The 15,824-nt window shown below is 40.6% G+C and overlaps 1 protein-coding gene across 4 annotated transcripts in view; it reads left to right on the top strand.

The window, feature by feature from the left end:
- Nucleotides 1–14,838, top strand: part of adamtsl4 (ADAMTS-like 4) — a 31,641-nt gene extending 16,803 nt beyond the window's left edge. For 2 of the 4 annotated variants that reach the window (XM_067510517.1, XM_067510521.1), the window contains exons 6-17: nucleotides 5,363–5,502; nucleotides 6,041–6,245; nucleotides 6,687–6,871; nucleotides 8,126–8,291; nucleotides 8,812–9,072; nucleotides 9,242–9,371; nucleotides 10,060–10,264; nucleotides 10,924–11,097; nucleotides 11,195–11,371; nucleotides 11,868–12,047; nucleotides 12,175–12,328; nucleotides 12,411–14,838. In XM_067510517.1, coding sequence (XP_067366618.1) covers nucleotides 5,363–5,502; nucleotides 6,041–6,245; nucleotides 6,687–6,871; nucleotides 8,126–8,291; nucleotides 8,812–9,072; nucleotides 9,242–9,371; nucleotides 10,060–10,264; nucleotides 10,924–11,097; nucleotides 11,195–11,371; nucleotides 11,868–12,047; nucleotides 12,175–12,328; nucleotides 12,411–12,541 — 2,108 coding nt within the window. In that variant the 3' untranslated portion in view covers nucleotides 12,542–14,838. The remainder of the gene's footprint in view (nucleotides 1–5,362; nucleotides 5,503–6,040; nucleotides 6,246–6,686; nucleotides 6,872–8,125; nucleotides 8,292–8,811; nucleotides 9,073–9,241; nucleotides 9,372–10,059; nucleotides 10,265–10,923; nucleotides 11,098–11,194; nucleotides 11,372–11,867; nucleotides 12,048–12,174; nucleotides 12,329–12,410) is intronic. The other 2 variants (XM_067510519.1, XM_067510520.1) reach the window with 2 other exon arrangements.
- The last annotated feature ends 986 nt before the right edge of the window (nucleotides 14,839–15,824 follow it).

Raw genomic sequence — 15,824 nt, 5'->3', positions numbered from 1 at the left:
GAGAGAAACACAGCTGTTAGGATGATATCAACAGTATTTCTCATTAGACTACACATATGTTTATGGGCCCCTGTGTATTTACTCTATGACTTTATTGGCAAGTGTGTTTGTACTGTAGATGAATTAATGGATCTGAGATATATTGAAAAATGTTGCATGTGTTAATGTTTGTGTATCTGTCTGTGATTACTCTACACACCGTGAGAGCATAAACACACAGCACCACTCACCCACATAGATTAGTTTGGGTTTAATTGTGTTATAACACAGTATAGCAGTGTGCACTTAACAAACTTGGTCCACATAACACAAAATACAAAAAAACTAAAAAACATAGATTGGCTGAAACATGCTTTTAATGCTTTAATGCATGCAACTGGAGCACAGCTGGATAACACTGAAAGTTAAAGATGCACTAATTGATGTTTATGCATTGTCAAAAGATCAGGTAAAAATGGTAGCATGTCATGACAGACCACAGAGAATTTTTACCCAACTTTCAGCTCATTGCTTGGGCGTTTTCCAGCTCACCAAATAATAAAGTGATAAAGTGATAAGTGACAATGTGTGCTGCCCCCAAGTGGCAAAACATTAATTATTGCTCCTTTAAACTCACTCCATAGTTTTATATAATTTTCAATTATTGAAATAGGTTTGTGTCTTTACTGAGGTCAATTTTGAAGATAGAGGTAGATCTTGATGATGTATGTTGTACATCTGTACCAGGTGTCATTGTTGGGGTATCAGCCGGAGACTAGCTGTCTGCGTAAACCCATACAGGGGTTTTCCTTTCTCTCACCACCCCATTTTATTTGTCTGTGAGGGGAATGTGAGAGATTGTTGAATTTATCCTGAATTGAGATGCTCTTAAATTTTCTCTATCAGCTATGTGTCCTTGCCGTCTGATCGTGTGTATGCTAAAACCACAGTGTCCTTGAAATCTGTTGAGCAGATGACAAGACTGGACAGAGAAATGTGGTTGTAAGACAAACAAAGGCCAGCACTGATAGTGAGTTAAAGTTTATGGCTAAATCAGACAGATAGTGAGGGACTCTGAGGGACTGTGAGGGGTTTTTTGTAGCGGACAAAAGAAGTCACCAAATGACAGATGTGGTAATATGCTGTGGGAGTTAAATACAGTACTGAATGTATCAGAAGTATTTGGAAATGAGTCTGGGCAAGACACATTCAATCTGTGCTGGAGATGATTCTTTTCCACTCGGCTAAGTAAACTGTACCACACTGTTTACTTCAGTCCAGTCCCTCTGGCTACAACCCAAAACTTCATATCTATTTCCTATCAACAAGCTGGGGGCGGTGAGGACTGTGTGTATTTCTTTACTGAATAGTGTATTAGTCATTTATGTCCAGCTGCATTGGTTAAGGGCCATGTACAGTGCTGCATATATTTCCTGTTAGTATTAATGTTGAACTGTGTGACTCTTCCTACTTAATGTATAATTGTCATGCCTGTAAGTTGACTGCCCTGTTATGTAGTGTATGTAGTGCTCAGTGTGGCCTGTGGTGTAAAACTAGAGGCTTAAGCTGCAGCTGTGGTCAAACCACCAAAGTGATCATCCTCACTAAATTCCCCTTTACAAGCTCAGCTCTGAAAGCAGTATCTGCAGTTTTGTAAGCACTGCACGTGCAGGTGTTGTTTTACTTGAATATTCCCTTTTTTTTTAGGCCTCATCCCCACTAGGCGTACCCATCCTCCCCTCTTCCTGTCCCACTGACTCTCTCTTTCTCTCTCTATGTTGGAGTTTGTTTAGACAGAGAGATAGTGGGGAAGTATATTTAGACAACATATATTCCACTGTCTGAACACTAAGCTCTGAGAGGGAGAGACAGTGGAAAAGAGGCCAGAGATCGAGGTGAAGAGAGAAACAGAGAAGCAGTAACTACAGACAAGCGCAAGATAAATACCAAAATAGGGAGAAATAATTAAAAGTGATAAGTGCTTGAGCATGACTTCAGGACGGGAAGAAGAAAAGATGCAGAACAAGAAAATTGAAAAGGAAAATACAGAGATAAAGGCAGAGAGTAAATGAGTGGCGATATGTCTCCCAAATTTAGCTCTCTTTTCTGTCACTGTCTCCGGTCTAATCTCTCAAAGATAACTATGACAGACGGAAAGAGAGAACAAGGGCAGAGGGAGACAGGCTGGGAGCTGGGCCTTACTTTTTCTCTTTTTCTTTCTAAATCCATACCATCTATCAGTTTATCTGCACTTATTAAACAGCGGAAAAACAATGATTGCAAATATGTGGCCATATAAGTGCTGAAAAATTGGATGCTATGTTTTTGAACACTATTCTACAATAGTCAGACATACCTAACAAGGCATTAAAATCAATTTAAAGAATAACGGATTCTTTTTGTCACAAATTTTAAAATCATTTATTCATTCATTCATCCATTGACTTCTGTTTATCCTGAGTTGGGTTGAGGTGGCAGCAGGTTTAGCAAGGCCTTCCAGACATCCTTCTCCCCAGCAATGATTTCCAGCTCCTCTGGCAGGATTCTGAGGTATTCCCAGGCCAATTGAGATATATAATCCCTCCAGCATGTTCTGGGTCTACCACGGGGTCTCCTACCAGTTGGGGGTGCCTGGAAGACCTCCAGTGGGAGGCGCCCAGGAGGCATTATTATTAAATGCCTCCTGGGCGCATTGCAGCTTAGCTCCCTCTTCACCACAATGATTCGGTTCAGTGTCCACATTACTGCTGATGCTGCACTAATCCACCTGTCACGATCCGTTTTACACTCACTCGTGAACAAAACCCCTAGGTACTTAAACTTTTTCACTTGGGAGAGTGACTCATTTTAAACCTGAAGGAGGCAATCCACCATTTTCCGGGAGAGAACCATGGCTTCAGACTTGGAGGGGCTGACCCGAATCACAGCCGCTTCACACTCAGCTGCAAACCGTCCCAGTGCATGCTAAAGGTCACGGTCTGATGAAGCCAACAAAACTACATCATCTGCAAAAAGGAGAGAAGAGATTCTGAGGTCACCAAACTGGACACTCTGCTCCCCCCAGCTGCACCTAGAAATCATGTCCATGAAAATCACAAACAGAGTATGAGAAAGGGCAAACATGACGGAAGCCAACACCAACTGGGAACATGTTTGACTTATTACAGAGAACACGAACACAACTTGTGGTTGTACAAGGATCAGATGCCTTGTAACAACAGCCCCGGCACCTCATAATCCCGCAAGACCCCTCACAAAACCCCTCCAAAAGAACACAGTCATAACCATTCTCCAAGTCCACAAAACACATTTAGACTGGATGGCCATACTCCTATGACCCCTCCAGTAGTCTTGCAAGGGTAAAGAGTTGGTCCACTGTTCCATGGCCACGGCGGAATCCGCATTGCTCCTCATAAATCCAAGGTTTGACAATCAAACCGGTTTTACAGGGTCCCCTGAGTAGTGTGATACCCCAATAATTGGCACACACCCTCCGGTCTCCGGTCAACCAGGACAGCCTGAAAATGTTCTGAGCCTTCAGCATCTCAGGGTGAGTCATATCAACACCTACTGTCTTTCCATCGAGGAGTTTTTTAACCACCAGTGATATGAACGAAGCTTCCCCTAAGACGTCAGATTCTGCCTCCCCTTCAGCGGGCAAGTTGAACTCCTCAGACACCTGTGTTTTTGTCTTTGCAACTACCCAAGAGGCACCGGCTTTGAACATGGTCCAGAGATGGGAGTTGAAGATCCAATGGACAGGGGCCTTAACCCAGCGTTCCCAGCACATCCTCACTACACGTTTGGGTTTACTGGGTCCGTCCGGCATCCTCCTCCGCCATCGGATCATATGGCCTCAAATCTGATGATATGAACACAAAGTCAATGATTGACCTGAGGCCTAAGGTGTTCTGGTACCAGGTACACTTGTAAACAACCATATGCCCGAACATGGTGTTTGTTATGGCCAAACATTGACTAGCACATAATTCCACTAACAAAGCACCCTTGGGGTTCAGGCAGGACGTTCCTCCCAATCACTCCCCTCCAGGTATCTCCATCATTAAAGTCCACCAGCAGAACTGCAGTCCTTTTGCCCTCTCAAGGACCTCACCCAAGGTCTCCAAGAAGACTCTGAATACTCTGACTTGCTGATTTGTGCATAAGCACAAACAACAGCCAGGGCCTTGCCCTTAGCAACTTTTAGCTTCATAAAGCTTGGCAACCTTCTTGTACCTCGGGGAAACTCACTCTGGGCAACTCCAGAATAGGAGAGAGTCCAACCCCTCTCCATGAGTTTGATTCCAGAGCCAGTGGTATGTGTAGCGGTAAACCCAACTGTATGTAATCGGTATCACTCAACCTCTCGCACCAGCTCCGACTTCTTCGCCATCAGAGAGGTAACATGCCACGTTCCCAGAGCCAGCTTTTTAAAAGACGCATCTGCTTTTTAAGCACACCCCTGACAAACAAACACTAACTTTTTTGGTGAACAGTAGAGCCGTTCACTTTTTCACTTCCTGCTCTCTATGCTTTTATAAAAATAATTCAATATTTTGAATTCATAGTTCAACCAAAGAAAGTAGTTTCCTTTCTTTGGTTAAACATCTACTAAACTAACCTGAGTTAGAAGTTTAGGAGTGAAGTTTACTAATGACCACATTGTACTCTAAACCGAACCCTCTTATTGTATTCCACCACATGGGGTGGCTGTAGCTCAGTTGGTAAGGCAGTTGACCATGGACCACAGGGTCAGTGGTTCAATCCCCACTCCTGGCTACAAGTCGAAGTGTCCTTGGGTCAGGGTCAGGTGTGCACCTTGCATGGCAGCCACAGCCATCGGTGTGTGAATGGGTGAATGGGAAGCAACATTGTAAAGCGCTTTGGATAAAAGCGCTATATAAGCGACTATTTATTTATTTATTTATTTACATAGATTCTTCTTATTCTCTCTACATTTAGTGCTTTTACCTCCCCAATCCCCCACCCCGCCAAATGTTCTAAAGAAATCCTACCTTTAATTTTGCCTACTCTTTGAGCACAACCTTTTCATTTTCGCTTTTACCTTCACCTCCCCTTATAAATCTAACCTTCTTCAAGCTTATGTTTACATCAGTGTCCTCGGTATGTATAATCTGTGAACGTGCAGCAGTCAGTGGATTCGTACTAGTCAGCACCAGGGGATATAGCCAATCACTAACTGTCTGTCTCATATGATCTGGCCTCAATTTCCTGACCACCTGGAAACACATTCATTGCCCAGCTGCATCTTCTCCTCACCGGACAAATGCACCAAGAAACTGCACAGACTTAGGAAACCTCAAATTCACACTTAAGACAAACATATATGTCATGCAATAATCTACCTGTACTTTAATTGCAGTTGGTGTAGACAAACAGTGCGAGCTGACTTGCAGACCAGCAGGTTATCGTTTCTACGTCCGACAGGCTGAGCGTGCCAGAGATGGAACTCCCTGCTTCAACGTCAGCTCCAACGACGTGTGTGTGGAAGGACAGTGTCTGGTGAGTGGATTTGAATGTCTGTGTGTGTGTGTGTGTGTGTGTGTGTGTGTGTGTGTGTGTGTGTGTGTGTGTGTGTGTGTGTGTGTGTGTGTGTGTGTGTGTGTGTGTGTGCGCACACTTGTGTGTATGTTAAATTTTTTGCTTAGTCTATCTGAGCCCAAGTCCCTCCTGTCTTGCTGACAAAGTCCAGAACCTTGCTCTCTCAGTCTCATGTCTGCTGGCTGCTTTAGGCCTGGCATTCAGTGTCTCCAGTATTTTTTATTACCCTACTCTGGGCCTCCTTTCTCTGTTTCTTGCTCTCATTTGCACTTTTACTCTCAGATTTTGCCCTCATTCCACTCGTCTATTCCTGGCAAGATTCTGGTGAGGAACAGTTACCAATTTACACAAACAATGGTGGAATAAACACTGGCAGTGGATGTAAAATGTCAAAAACACTTGAAATGCTTTTCTCTGCTGTGTCTCCCCCTTGTTTCTCTACCCCTCTTTTCTTTCTTTGTATAATCCATAACTCACATTTTTTACTTTTTTCTACTAGACTGAGGGTTGTGATGGTGTACTGGGCTCTGGCTCAGTGATTGACAAGTGTGGAGTGTGTGGTGGTCGGGACACCTCCTGTCAAAAAGTGACTGGGAGCTTCCAAAATGTCACAGTTCCCCTTGGTTACCAAAAGATCTTGGATATCCCTCCCGGAGTTACATTCATTAACATCACTGAGAGACGAGCAAGCCCTAACTACCTGGGTAAGATCTTATAGACACTCACACTCATTCATACGTGTGCAGTTTTACATTCTTTACTTAATACTGTTTACAGCTCCAGTAAAAATGAGACATTGGCGAAGAAATTGCAGATTTGGGAATGAGATTTGGCCCATATGTTTGCTGGCTCAATCTAAAACTGTAAATTTTGTGGCTTTGCAGACATCAGGCAAATAAAGCTATTATTATTAGAGCCAAGAAGGAACTATTGAAGTGTGTATGTGTGAATGTTTGTCTTTCCAGCCCCCGGTTTGGTAACAAAATAGCACTCCATAGTCTGTGTTTGTCTGGGAGTGTTTTTAAGCTGGGGGGATTCCCAAGAATTCACCAGACTAAACAAGGTCAAAATAAGAAATTTTAAGTCTTGATCCATAATTCTTCAATGTTCTTGTGACAATTCCACGCTCAAACATGTTTTTCCAGCCATGAAGAGTGGCACAGGGGCTTCTGTGGTGAATGGACGTTGGGCTGTAGACCCTCCTGGAGAGTACCATGCAGGGGGGACTACCTTCACCTACACACGACCCAGAGCACAGGCAGAAGGAGAGGAAGAAAAAGGTGAATCTCTTAGTGCCCCAGGACCTACTACCACACAGCTTCAGCTATATGTAAGTACAAAAACCCAAGAAAACATTTAGTTTTGAAGTCTATAAGCAACCATGAATCAGAGCTTGCTTTACACTGTACAAATCAAGTATTATATAGTAACATTACCAATAACACGATGGTAAGCTTATGGCTATACTGATTTTCAGATACACACCATTAGTTGCCATTATGGTGGGATAAAAGCAGCTACATTAAAAGTTGGCCTGAGCCACATCAGTTATCCACTGCCTAATAATAAAAATTCCAACCTCAGGCTAAGATCTTATTAAAGAACAGGAGTCATGTCCAGTTTTACATCTAGTAGTTACAGGATAGAAAGAGACTAAAATGGGAGTTTCATGTCCTCTGGAAGCACCTACATATTTTGTTCTATTAAAATAAGACATAAAAAACACTTCTAACCATGGCAGGCACACTGTGAGACTGTAGTGTTCGAAGATATTACTCAAACTAGTAGCATAAAACAAAATACTAGAGTATCTATATAGTTTAGTTGTTACATATGTTTAAAATACATTGAAAAGGGAAGGTTTGGCTTGTGGTTCTCAACACAGGAAAAGCCATGCTGTAACCTAATATAGCGCAAATACGCCCTCAGCTGCACCTAATGCTTACATGCATAGTACTTACTGATTTGTTTCCAGTTCCCATTGCAATTCATATGCTGTGCTTGATCATTCAATCCAACCAATAAGGAATTTTGGGAAGTACATAAATTTGCTATTACACCTTGAAAGTATTGAAAGCTGCTGTTTAGTGTAGGGAAACCTAAGAGAAATGGCTAATCTGGTTCCAACAAGTACATTTAAAATGTACAAATTAACATGTAGTTTGTTTAATCCAGCTACAAAAGCTGGCTGTAGTTTTTTGTAATTTAAGAGGTTTATATGGCTAAGCTGCTGGCACTAGCCACATATTTATGAGACAGACACAAGGTATAGGCCTAAGTATTAATTCTCTGGGAGCCATGATTGGCTTTACTAAATGTTATGTCCCTGTTATCTAGTAACAAGCATTCAATCACTTCAGTAAGTAAACCTCGTCACTTTTTGCGAATTATATTACCACTTTAGCCCATCAGTTCACTCTCTATAACCCATTTTGTACTGTTTTGCTAATTTATTGAAGATGAGAAACTTAGTGGCTTAGGGGCAATTGTATAGTTCATCTGGAGAAAATGGGAGTACAATTGTAAGTAGTAGTAAAATTGTTTTCCATTTCTGTCTGTTGTCACTGCTTGTTTTGCTCTGCAGATTATTTTCCACAAGGAGAACCCTGGCATTGACTACGAGTTTTATATTCCCCTGGAGAAGAAGGATGGAGAGAGGGAGAGGCTGACAGAGAGAAAGAGGGAGCCACCCAGGGAGTCACCCAGAGAGAGGCAGAGGGAATGGGAGCCACCGAGGGCACCTCTTCACAGTTAGTCAATTTGCTCTCCAACCTTTTGAATCTTTTCTGTTTGGCAAATCTTTTATGCATGCTTCACACAGCAGTATAGACAGGCTGGACATATGTAGTTTATTGTTGAAAGTGGCAGCACTGAATCCTAAATCGAACACATCGCTAGATTCATTCTTTCCAAATTACCCTAGGAAACACCAACTCATATCCTTGGAGAATGATTGCCATGTTTATGGATTAGAATGGGTGGGGCTGTGGGCTACGAGGGAGGGATTGTCTTATAAGAGTGTTTTTTGTGTGACCTAGATGTGGATATCTAGTGCACGTCTTCCATCATGAGTCCCTGACCTCATCTTGACATCATTAGCTTCTGACTCACTGCTTTCCTCCTATTCTCCTATGTTTCAACATAATTGGTGCTTTTGACTCTTTCCGCATATTATATTGCTCTTTTCTCCTCCTCCTTGCCATGCCAGTTTATCAGTTTTTGCCTTAGTCAGCCTGTCTTATGTGTCTTTATGTATTTTTTTTCTCCCAGGTCCTCTCACTGTCTCAGTGGAGGAGCCTCCTCCTGCTCCGTCAGTTTCAGTCCCTTCTTCCTCCTTTTCTTCCTCCTCCTCCTCTTCTGTGTTTTCTCCCTCGTCATCTGACCGATGGACATCTGAGAGGTTACAACGAGGATCTGCACCTAATAGAAATGCCCGAATTCCCCCTCGCACTGACCTGCCATTGGACACACAATCACCTTTTGTTTGGAGGAGTGGCGAACTCACAGAGTGTTCTGTTTCCTGTGGCAAAGGTCAGATTTTGATAACCATATGCATCTTCATAATTGTCTCCTTTTAGAAAAACCTCCTTACTAGCATCTTTTGATTGATGTGATATCTCCCTCTTCTGGTACCCGTGCGCAAATACAAGAACATGGAACTTAATGTCTTGTCAATCTGGTCATCACTCTCTCTGTGCAGGTTCTCAGTACAGAGTCATTCTATGTATAAACCGCCATACAGATGAGGAAGTCCCGGAGAGGAAATGTGACTCTGCAACCAAACCTGTCCCTGAGGAGGAGCCTTGCAACACTGACCCCTGCCCACCATTGTGAGCAAATATATACAGTCACCTTAAAGAGATATATGCTACATTGTTTTTTTTGAAAAACCACAAGATCTGGCATCATGTCATTTCTCAGCTGTAATTTAAGTCATTCACATCTAATTTTCTCAATGACAGGAAAAAATATCTCTCAGTCTAGTAATAATATTTGTATTTTTTCTAATTCAAATCACCTTTTTTATATATATTTTCAGAAATAGCAGAAATTTTGAAAGTTGAACAAGGGGCATACTGCATCTTTCTACAAACATGACATTATAGACATGAAAAATGAATACATTTTAACAAAATAACAAATTTATTTTAAAAAATCCAAAATATTTAGACAGTGCATGTAAGTGATATAGAGCTGAAACAATCAGTATTTAAAGGTTTAGTAAGTTGACAGAAAGTAATTAGGGAAATATTCTTTTCAATAAACCAAAAGTGCTGTTGGTATTTTTGTTTTGTTTTGTTTTCTTTAGTGATTGTAAACAGAATATTTCTGAGTTGATCAAAACATTTACTGACATCACTAAGGACTCTAAACTCTAAACCCCTTTTCTTAGTTTTCTGAGCTTTAGTAAGCAAAATGATTAGAGAATGGTATAATGAAAATAGTCATAGCATGTCTGGTTTTCCTGTATGGCTTATTTGTAATTTGTCCATCTGTCTCCTTTACTGTACATGTTAGCTGGGAGGCCAATGCATGGTCAGAGTGCAGTGTGTCCTGTGGGCCCGGGGTCCAGCAGAGGCAGCTCCAGTGCAGGCAGAGCTTTGGGCAGCGCTCTACTATGGTCCATCCACAGCGCTGTGCCAACCTGACCCGACCAGAGTCCACACAGGACTGTCAGCTTCGACTTTGCTCCCACTGGGAGGTCAGCTCTGACTGGAGCACGGTGAGTCAACAACCAGTATTTGACTGGAAATTATATCTGCTCATATGTGTGCAAACATGGTGGCAGGATGGCTGTACTGTGTCTCAGAGTATGCAAACCCCACAGAGATGGAAAGAGAGACAAAGATAGGGTCTGGTTAAAATAAGCTTGTGTTTATTGAGTTCCTTTAAAAATTGCATGATGCTTTGAAATGAATGCAATGTTTCCATCATACATTTAAATATCTTGGGGTTAGGTTGCAAAAACATTTTTTTAGACATGGGTAATGTTTCAGAAATGTTTCATAGTTACACGTTTTGGGGCTATTTACATTATACATTATACATTACATATTACATTATAATATTAAAATCTATATTTATCATTAGAAAAACGTGATGTTATATTTTACTTTATAAGTTCACGTCTTTTAAATAGTGTATCATTCTCATTTCTATTTAATGTTTATATGCTTTACCTTTATTTATTTCTTTTTACTATGGCATAATACATTCGCCCTTGCAAACAAATAACATAAATGAATCATAATCCTTCGTCACCCTTTTTGTCAACTAATATTTAGATGTTAGGTTCTAATTTAGTTAATGGAAATTATAATAAACTAGATAACCCTTTTTTATTCAGTTATTCTCATTCTTGTTTTTTTCTATCTATCACAGTGCTCAGTGGACTGTGGAGTAGGGAGGAGGACTAGGAGTGTGCGCTGCATCAGTGATGGAGGCAGTGTGGTGAATGAGAAGGAGTGCAACTCCAGGCTCCGTCCACGGGGAAGTGAAGAGTGCAACATGGGGCCATGTGTGACCAACTGGTACTTTAGTGACTGGTCCAACACTGTGAGTAATACACATAAAGTAGAAGGAAAGGTTCATTCATTCACAGCACTTCACAGTAATAGTTAGCATGATCCACTTTCCACTTTATGTCCCTCAGTGTTCAGCACAGTGTGGCCCCGGCGTGCAGAGAAGAGAGGTGGTGTGTCTGACTCGAGGTGGGGTCAGAGAGGGTGGAGGAGGGGACTGTGTTGGGGAGAAACCCCCCGAGATGAAGGCCTGTAATGGGGGTCCATGCGTGCCAGCAACTATGTGGTATAGCAGTCCGTGGACAGAGGTAAGAGGGAGGAAATATAGAGACATGTTTTCTTAATATTTATTTATTTTTTGCCTGGAGTATTTCTCTGTTTAGTTACTTTGAAATTATGGCTCACATATAAATGATATTATATTTTATATATGTTTTATATCTGATATTATATATGATATGATATTATGTGCTGAGTTTTTTTAGGATTTATAGCTAGTCTGCACTGAATACTTCAAAAAAGATTTAAGAAATTGGAAGTTTAATCAATATGCAAAGTTTCCCATCACAGATCAGTAATTTTCCTACATAGTTCAGCCCTAAACAGTGGTAATGTTTTGCACAATTTAACTTTATTTAACTTTAGTTATCAAGTTTGTGCTTCATATAGTGTTTTATGTAATCTATGTATATCATATTTGGGTAGCAATATTTACTTGATTAGTTTTTAAGTAATATTACTTTTATTTTGTAGTCAGTACAGTTACTGTATTCCTTGTGTAGTGACTGCCTTTTTTTTCTGCAGTGTAATGTTCCATGTGGGAATGGAACTCAACGACGAGACATCATTTGTGTCCAGAAGATGGGGAACGATTTTACTGTCGTGCCTGCCAGTGAGTGTGCTCATCTGGACAAGCCTGCTGCAGTTCAGGAGTGTGAGATGGGAGAGTGTCAACCACAGTGGTTCACAACAGAGTGGAGCACGGTAAGAGATGAGGGGAAATGAAAAGGGTTGTGGCAAGATGATGTTAAAAACAAAAAAAAGCAACCAAGACAACAACTGTAGAAGACTGTCACACTTTTTAAAATGTTGCATGCATTTTTCTCCTCAGTGCTCTCGTTCTTGTGGAAAAGGCTTACAGATAAGGGAGGCACGATGTCTAACACCAGACAAAAAGCACAGCTTCGAATGTGATCCTGACAACAAACCGGACCAGGAGCAGATCTGCAATACAATACCCTGCAGCCCACAAGTCTCAGGTTGGAGTGAGTGTTGTTGTATCTAATATATTCAGATATGTTTTGGTTTACTCCACAACAACCTCTCTCTCCTCCCTTTAAATCATAGATGAAAACTGCCAGGACAGACGTCATAACTGTGTGATGGTGGTACAGGCCAGGCTGTGCGTCTACTCCTTCTACAAGTCCTCCTGCTGTGCCTCGTGTACTCATAGCGCTCAACGTGCCAAGAGGCACTGACCAGCCAGTCAGGTGTGCAGGAAATCAAAGATCAGTTTAAAAAAGGCTTTTCGCTCCAGAAATGACAAGTCTCTGTAGAAATGGACATCCCACAGTAGAGTGTTGGCCGTTCAGATAACATTCAGCTATTTTTTCTAAATCTTCAGATAAAACACTGTGAAAACAGTCGGTTCCTGTTAATGGTTCTCTGTAAACAGGTTTTAATCATCTCTCAGAGCCACTTAGTCCACTGATTGTTTCTGTTTACTTTGATCATAAGCTTTAACTGGTTCATAAGTGTGTCACATCGAGCTGAGTGTTGCATTTGCTGTAGTTCCCATTCTAAGAAGCTAATTTCTATGGCTGAGAAATTGTGAAGGAAGGTGCTCAATGAGGACTCTGCTGTGTTTCCATAGCAAATTTGCTCTTTTTTTAAGATTCCTCCTATGCTGTGGGATCTTTCTACAGATTTAGTGAGATATGCATACCACAAATTATGTGCTGAACAAATAATTACCATGTGTGGTAGATAAGCTGTGTAAACAGTAGTTCTCACTGTGTTGAAGATCTACTGGAATAGAGCTGCTATATTTCCATATATTGCAGTCCGCCACTGAGTTACAGTGGTTACCCCAACTAAGCTATAAAGAATTCTTTACATATTGTATGCCTTTTTCTGTTTGCCAAAAATGCTTCCTCGAGTGTCCTCTTATTGTTCAGTATTTGGACAGATGAACCAAAGCAGAGGGGTGACTGTGGCACTAAGTGACCAAATAAAGTATATGAGAGTGAGAAGACAGAGGTGAGAGTCTTCCCAAACAAGAAGGATATCACACATGGTGGCTAAACAAGCAGCACACATTCTGTGTTGTAGTAGATCTCTGCAACAGCGGGGGGGGTTTTATATATAGAGGAGCTGTGGCAGCGGTAATTAATTAAAGATAAAGATTTTAAAAAACAAAATGAAATAATCAAGTGATTCACTGGTGCTGGGTGGTTATTCTATACTTTTTTTGTCAACAATTCACATAAAAACTCCAAACTCCAAATGTGCTAGGTTGTCACTTTATATATTATTTATATATTACTTTATACTACTTTACAGCGCTCTGATTTTCGAATCCTACCTATGACCCTCAGCCCTATGGCCATTCATTTGTACCGATAATAAAAATCATTAGGAATTGAAGTCATTTTCCAAAATAGCCAGGTACTATATTTTTAGCAAATGTTAGCTCACAAAATAAAATAAACAGTACATTTGTTAGGGGGTCCATGGCACAGAGCAATGAGAAGCCTGGCCTACTCAGCCATTACATGTTATTGAATTTGAGTTTATTTTAATTTCTTTGTGTGTGTGTGTGTGTGTGTGTGTGTGTGTGTGTGTGTGTGTGTGTGTGTGTGTGTGTGTGTGTGTTTGTGTGTGTGTGTGAGTGTGTGTGTGATTTGTTGACAAGAAAAATAACAGAAAATCACTTTTAACCTTAAACTTGGTGACTGATTTGAAAACATTAAGTAATTAGCTTTTAATCTTACCTTTGTCATGATTTTAGGGCTAAGGTATTCAAAAAAATATCTATGTCCTCCTTGTTTCCTCACCTCTTCTGATTTTTCATCACCTTTCAGGGAGGAGATGATAAATCTTTCCTGTGAGTATAATCGAAGCCAGAATTACGAAACCCCATGGAGATTGAGAAAACTGCTTTTTTTAAAAATAATCTGCTTTGACCTGAAAGCAAATATTTTGTTTTTTGATATTGCAACCTCTGTGTGTACTTATCGAAATTCTGTCTGTCTCTGTTTCCCCCCACACGAACTAGAAACACCCACTTGGAGGTGAGGAGTTTGTATATTTGTCGAATTTGTTTTAATGCCTATAATTTCTTGTGAACAGAATAAGCGCTTATGTTTTATTACTGAGTAGAGTGTTTTTGTAGACTGCATTTATTCATATAACTATTGTATTTTGCAAATCAGTGATTTTGTTGACTTTCTGAATTGTTTATGTTTGCGTGTGTGTGTGTGTACGTGGGTGTATGGATCTATGCTTTGCAATTGTGACTTTGAATGTGTCATTCTTGTCTCTAATCCCTTGTAGTAAACTTTCCATTTTATATAAAAGGTAAAAGAATAGTAATTTATCTATTATCTAAAGAACATGTAATTTATTTTCTGTTTTAAGAGACTGAGCATTTTTGTTGAGTTCACGAGATTATTGATACACAGACATTTTTTATCATGCAAATACAAACAAAAAAGCGTGTAAAAATTATTATCTCAAAGCTTCATTTTAAATAAAACTGAAATACCAAGTGTCATTTTTTGTTGTTCAGTCACATAGGAAGTTTCTTCCAAAGGATGGCGCCATTGATTCCCATACATAAATGACAATCCCTCTAGGGAGAATGTCTGATTTTGTTTTATTTATTTATTGTATCTTAAGAGATATGATACCTGTTTTACGCAGCTGGCCCCATGTCAGATAAAAGAAGAATAACAAAAATTTACCCAGTTATTTTACCACATTCGTGTTTGGCACGGCTAATAAAGACATTAAATAAAGAAAGCCTTGTCTGAACAGATTCTCCTCCAGCTCCTTTCAGCATAGCGGGACTTTGAAGTGTTACATGAAATTTATCGTGCAGATTTTTTTAATCATTTTAAAAAGCAATATGAGAGGTCAGATATGCTGTCTTCCTGCCTGACGTCTAGATGTAGGAGTATGTTTAGAATGACAATCAGTAAAAGAAAGTGAAAGGAGGAAGGTTTTAAAGTTTAAAAAGTATTTCAAATATGGCAAACTGTAATATTCTTATACTGTATAATGCATGTGTAAGGATAGTGTGGCTGGATGCTGGCACTCAGGGTCAGAGCGTGGTAGCTGTGAAACCACTAGATAGAGCTAGATTTTTTTGTTGCCCATTCAAAGAGACAAAGGTTGAACTAATGACAAAAATGCTGAGTAATACGGAGTTTATCGTTTTGTTTTTTATTTCCGTACGATATGCCCTAGTCGTTTCTTCTTCCCCATGCGCGGAGGCTTAGGAGCTCTGTTGGCGCCCTGCCCGCTGCATGCACACCGTTCACCTCCTCAGGGCAACCCGGGCTTTGTGTGCTTTTCCTTCAGGTAAAATATGTGTAAAAGTCAACCCCTAATGTGGTGATATAACCTATTACATGCAAGTGTGTTCGTTCATTCGTGTGTGTGTGTGTGTGTGTGTGTGGTTGGGGGGGTTGTATATCGTGAATGAATGTGACGGGGGATGCTGGCTCACAGAGGGCACGAGGCAAGGCAGGCAGATGG

This window comes from Channa argus, chromosome 7 (assembly GCF_033026475.1).
Source record: "Channa argus isolate prfri chromosome 7, Channa argus male v1.0, whole genome shotgun sequence".
NCBI classification, from domain to species: domain Eukaryota; kingdom Metazoa; phylum Chordata; class Actinopteri; order Anabantiformes; family Channidae; genus Channa; species Channa argus.
Note: the sequence above shows the minus strand (reverse complement) of the source record. Positions and strands in the feature narration are given on the sequence as shown.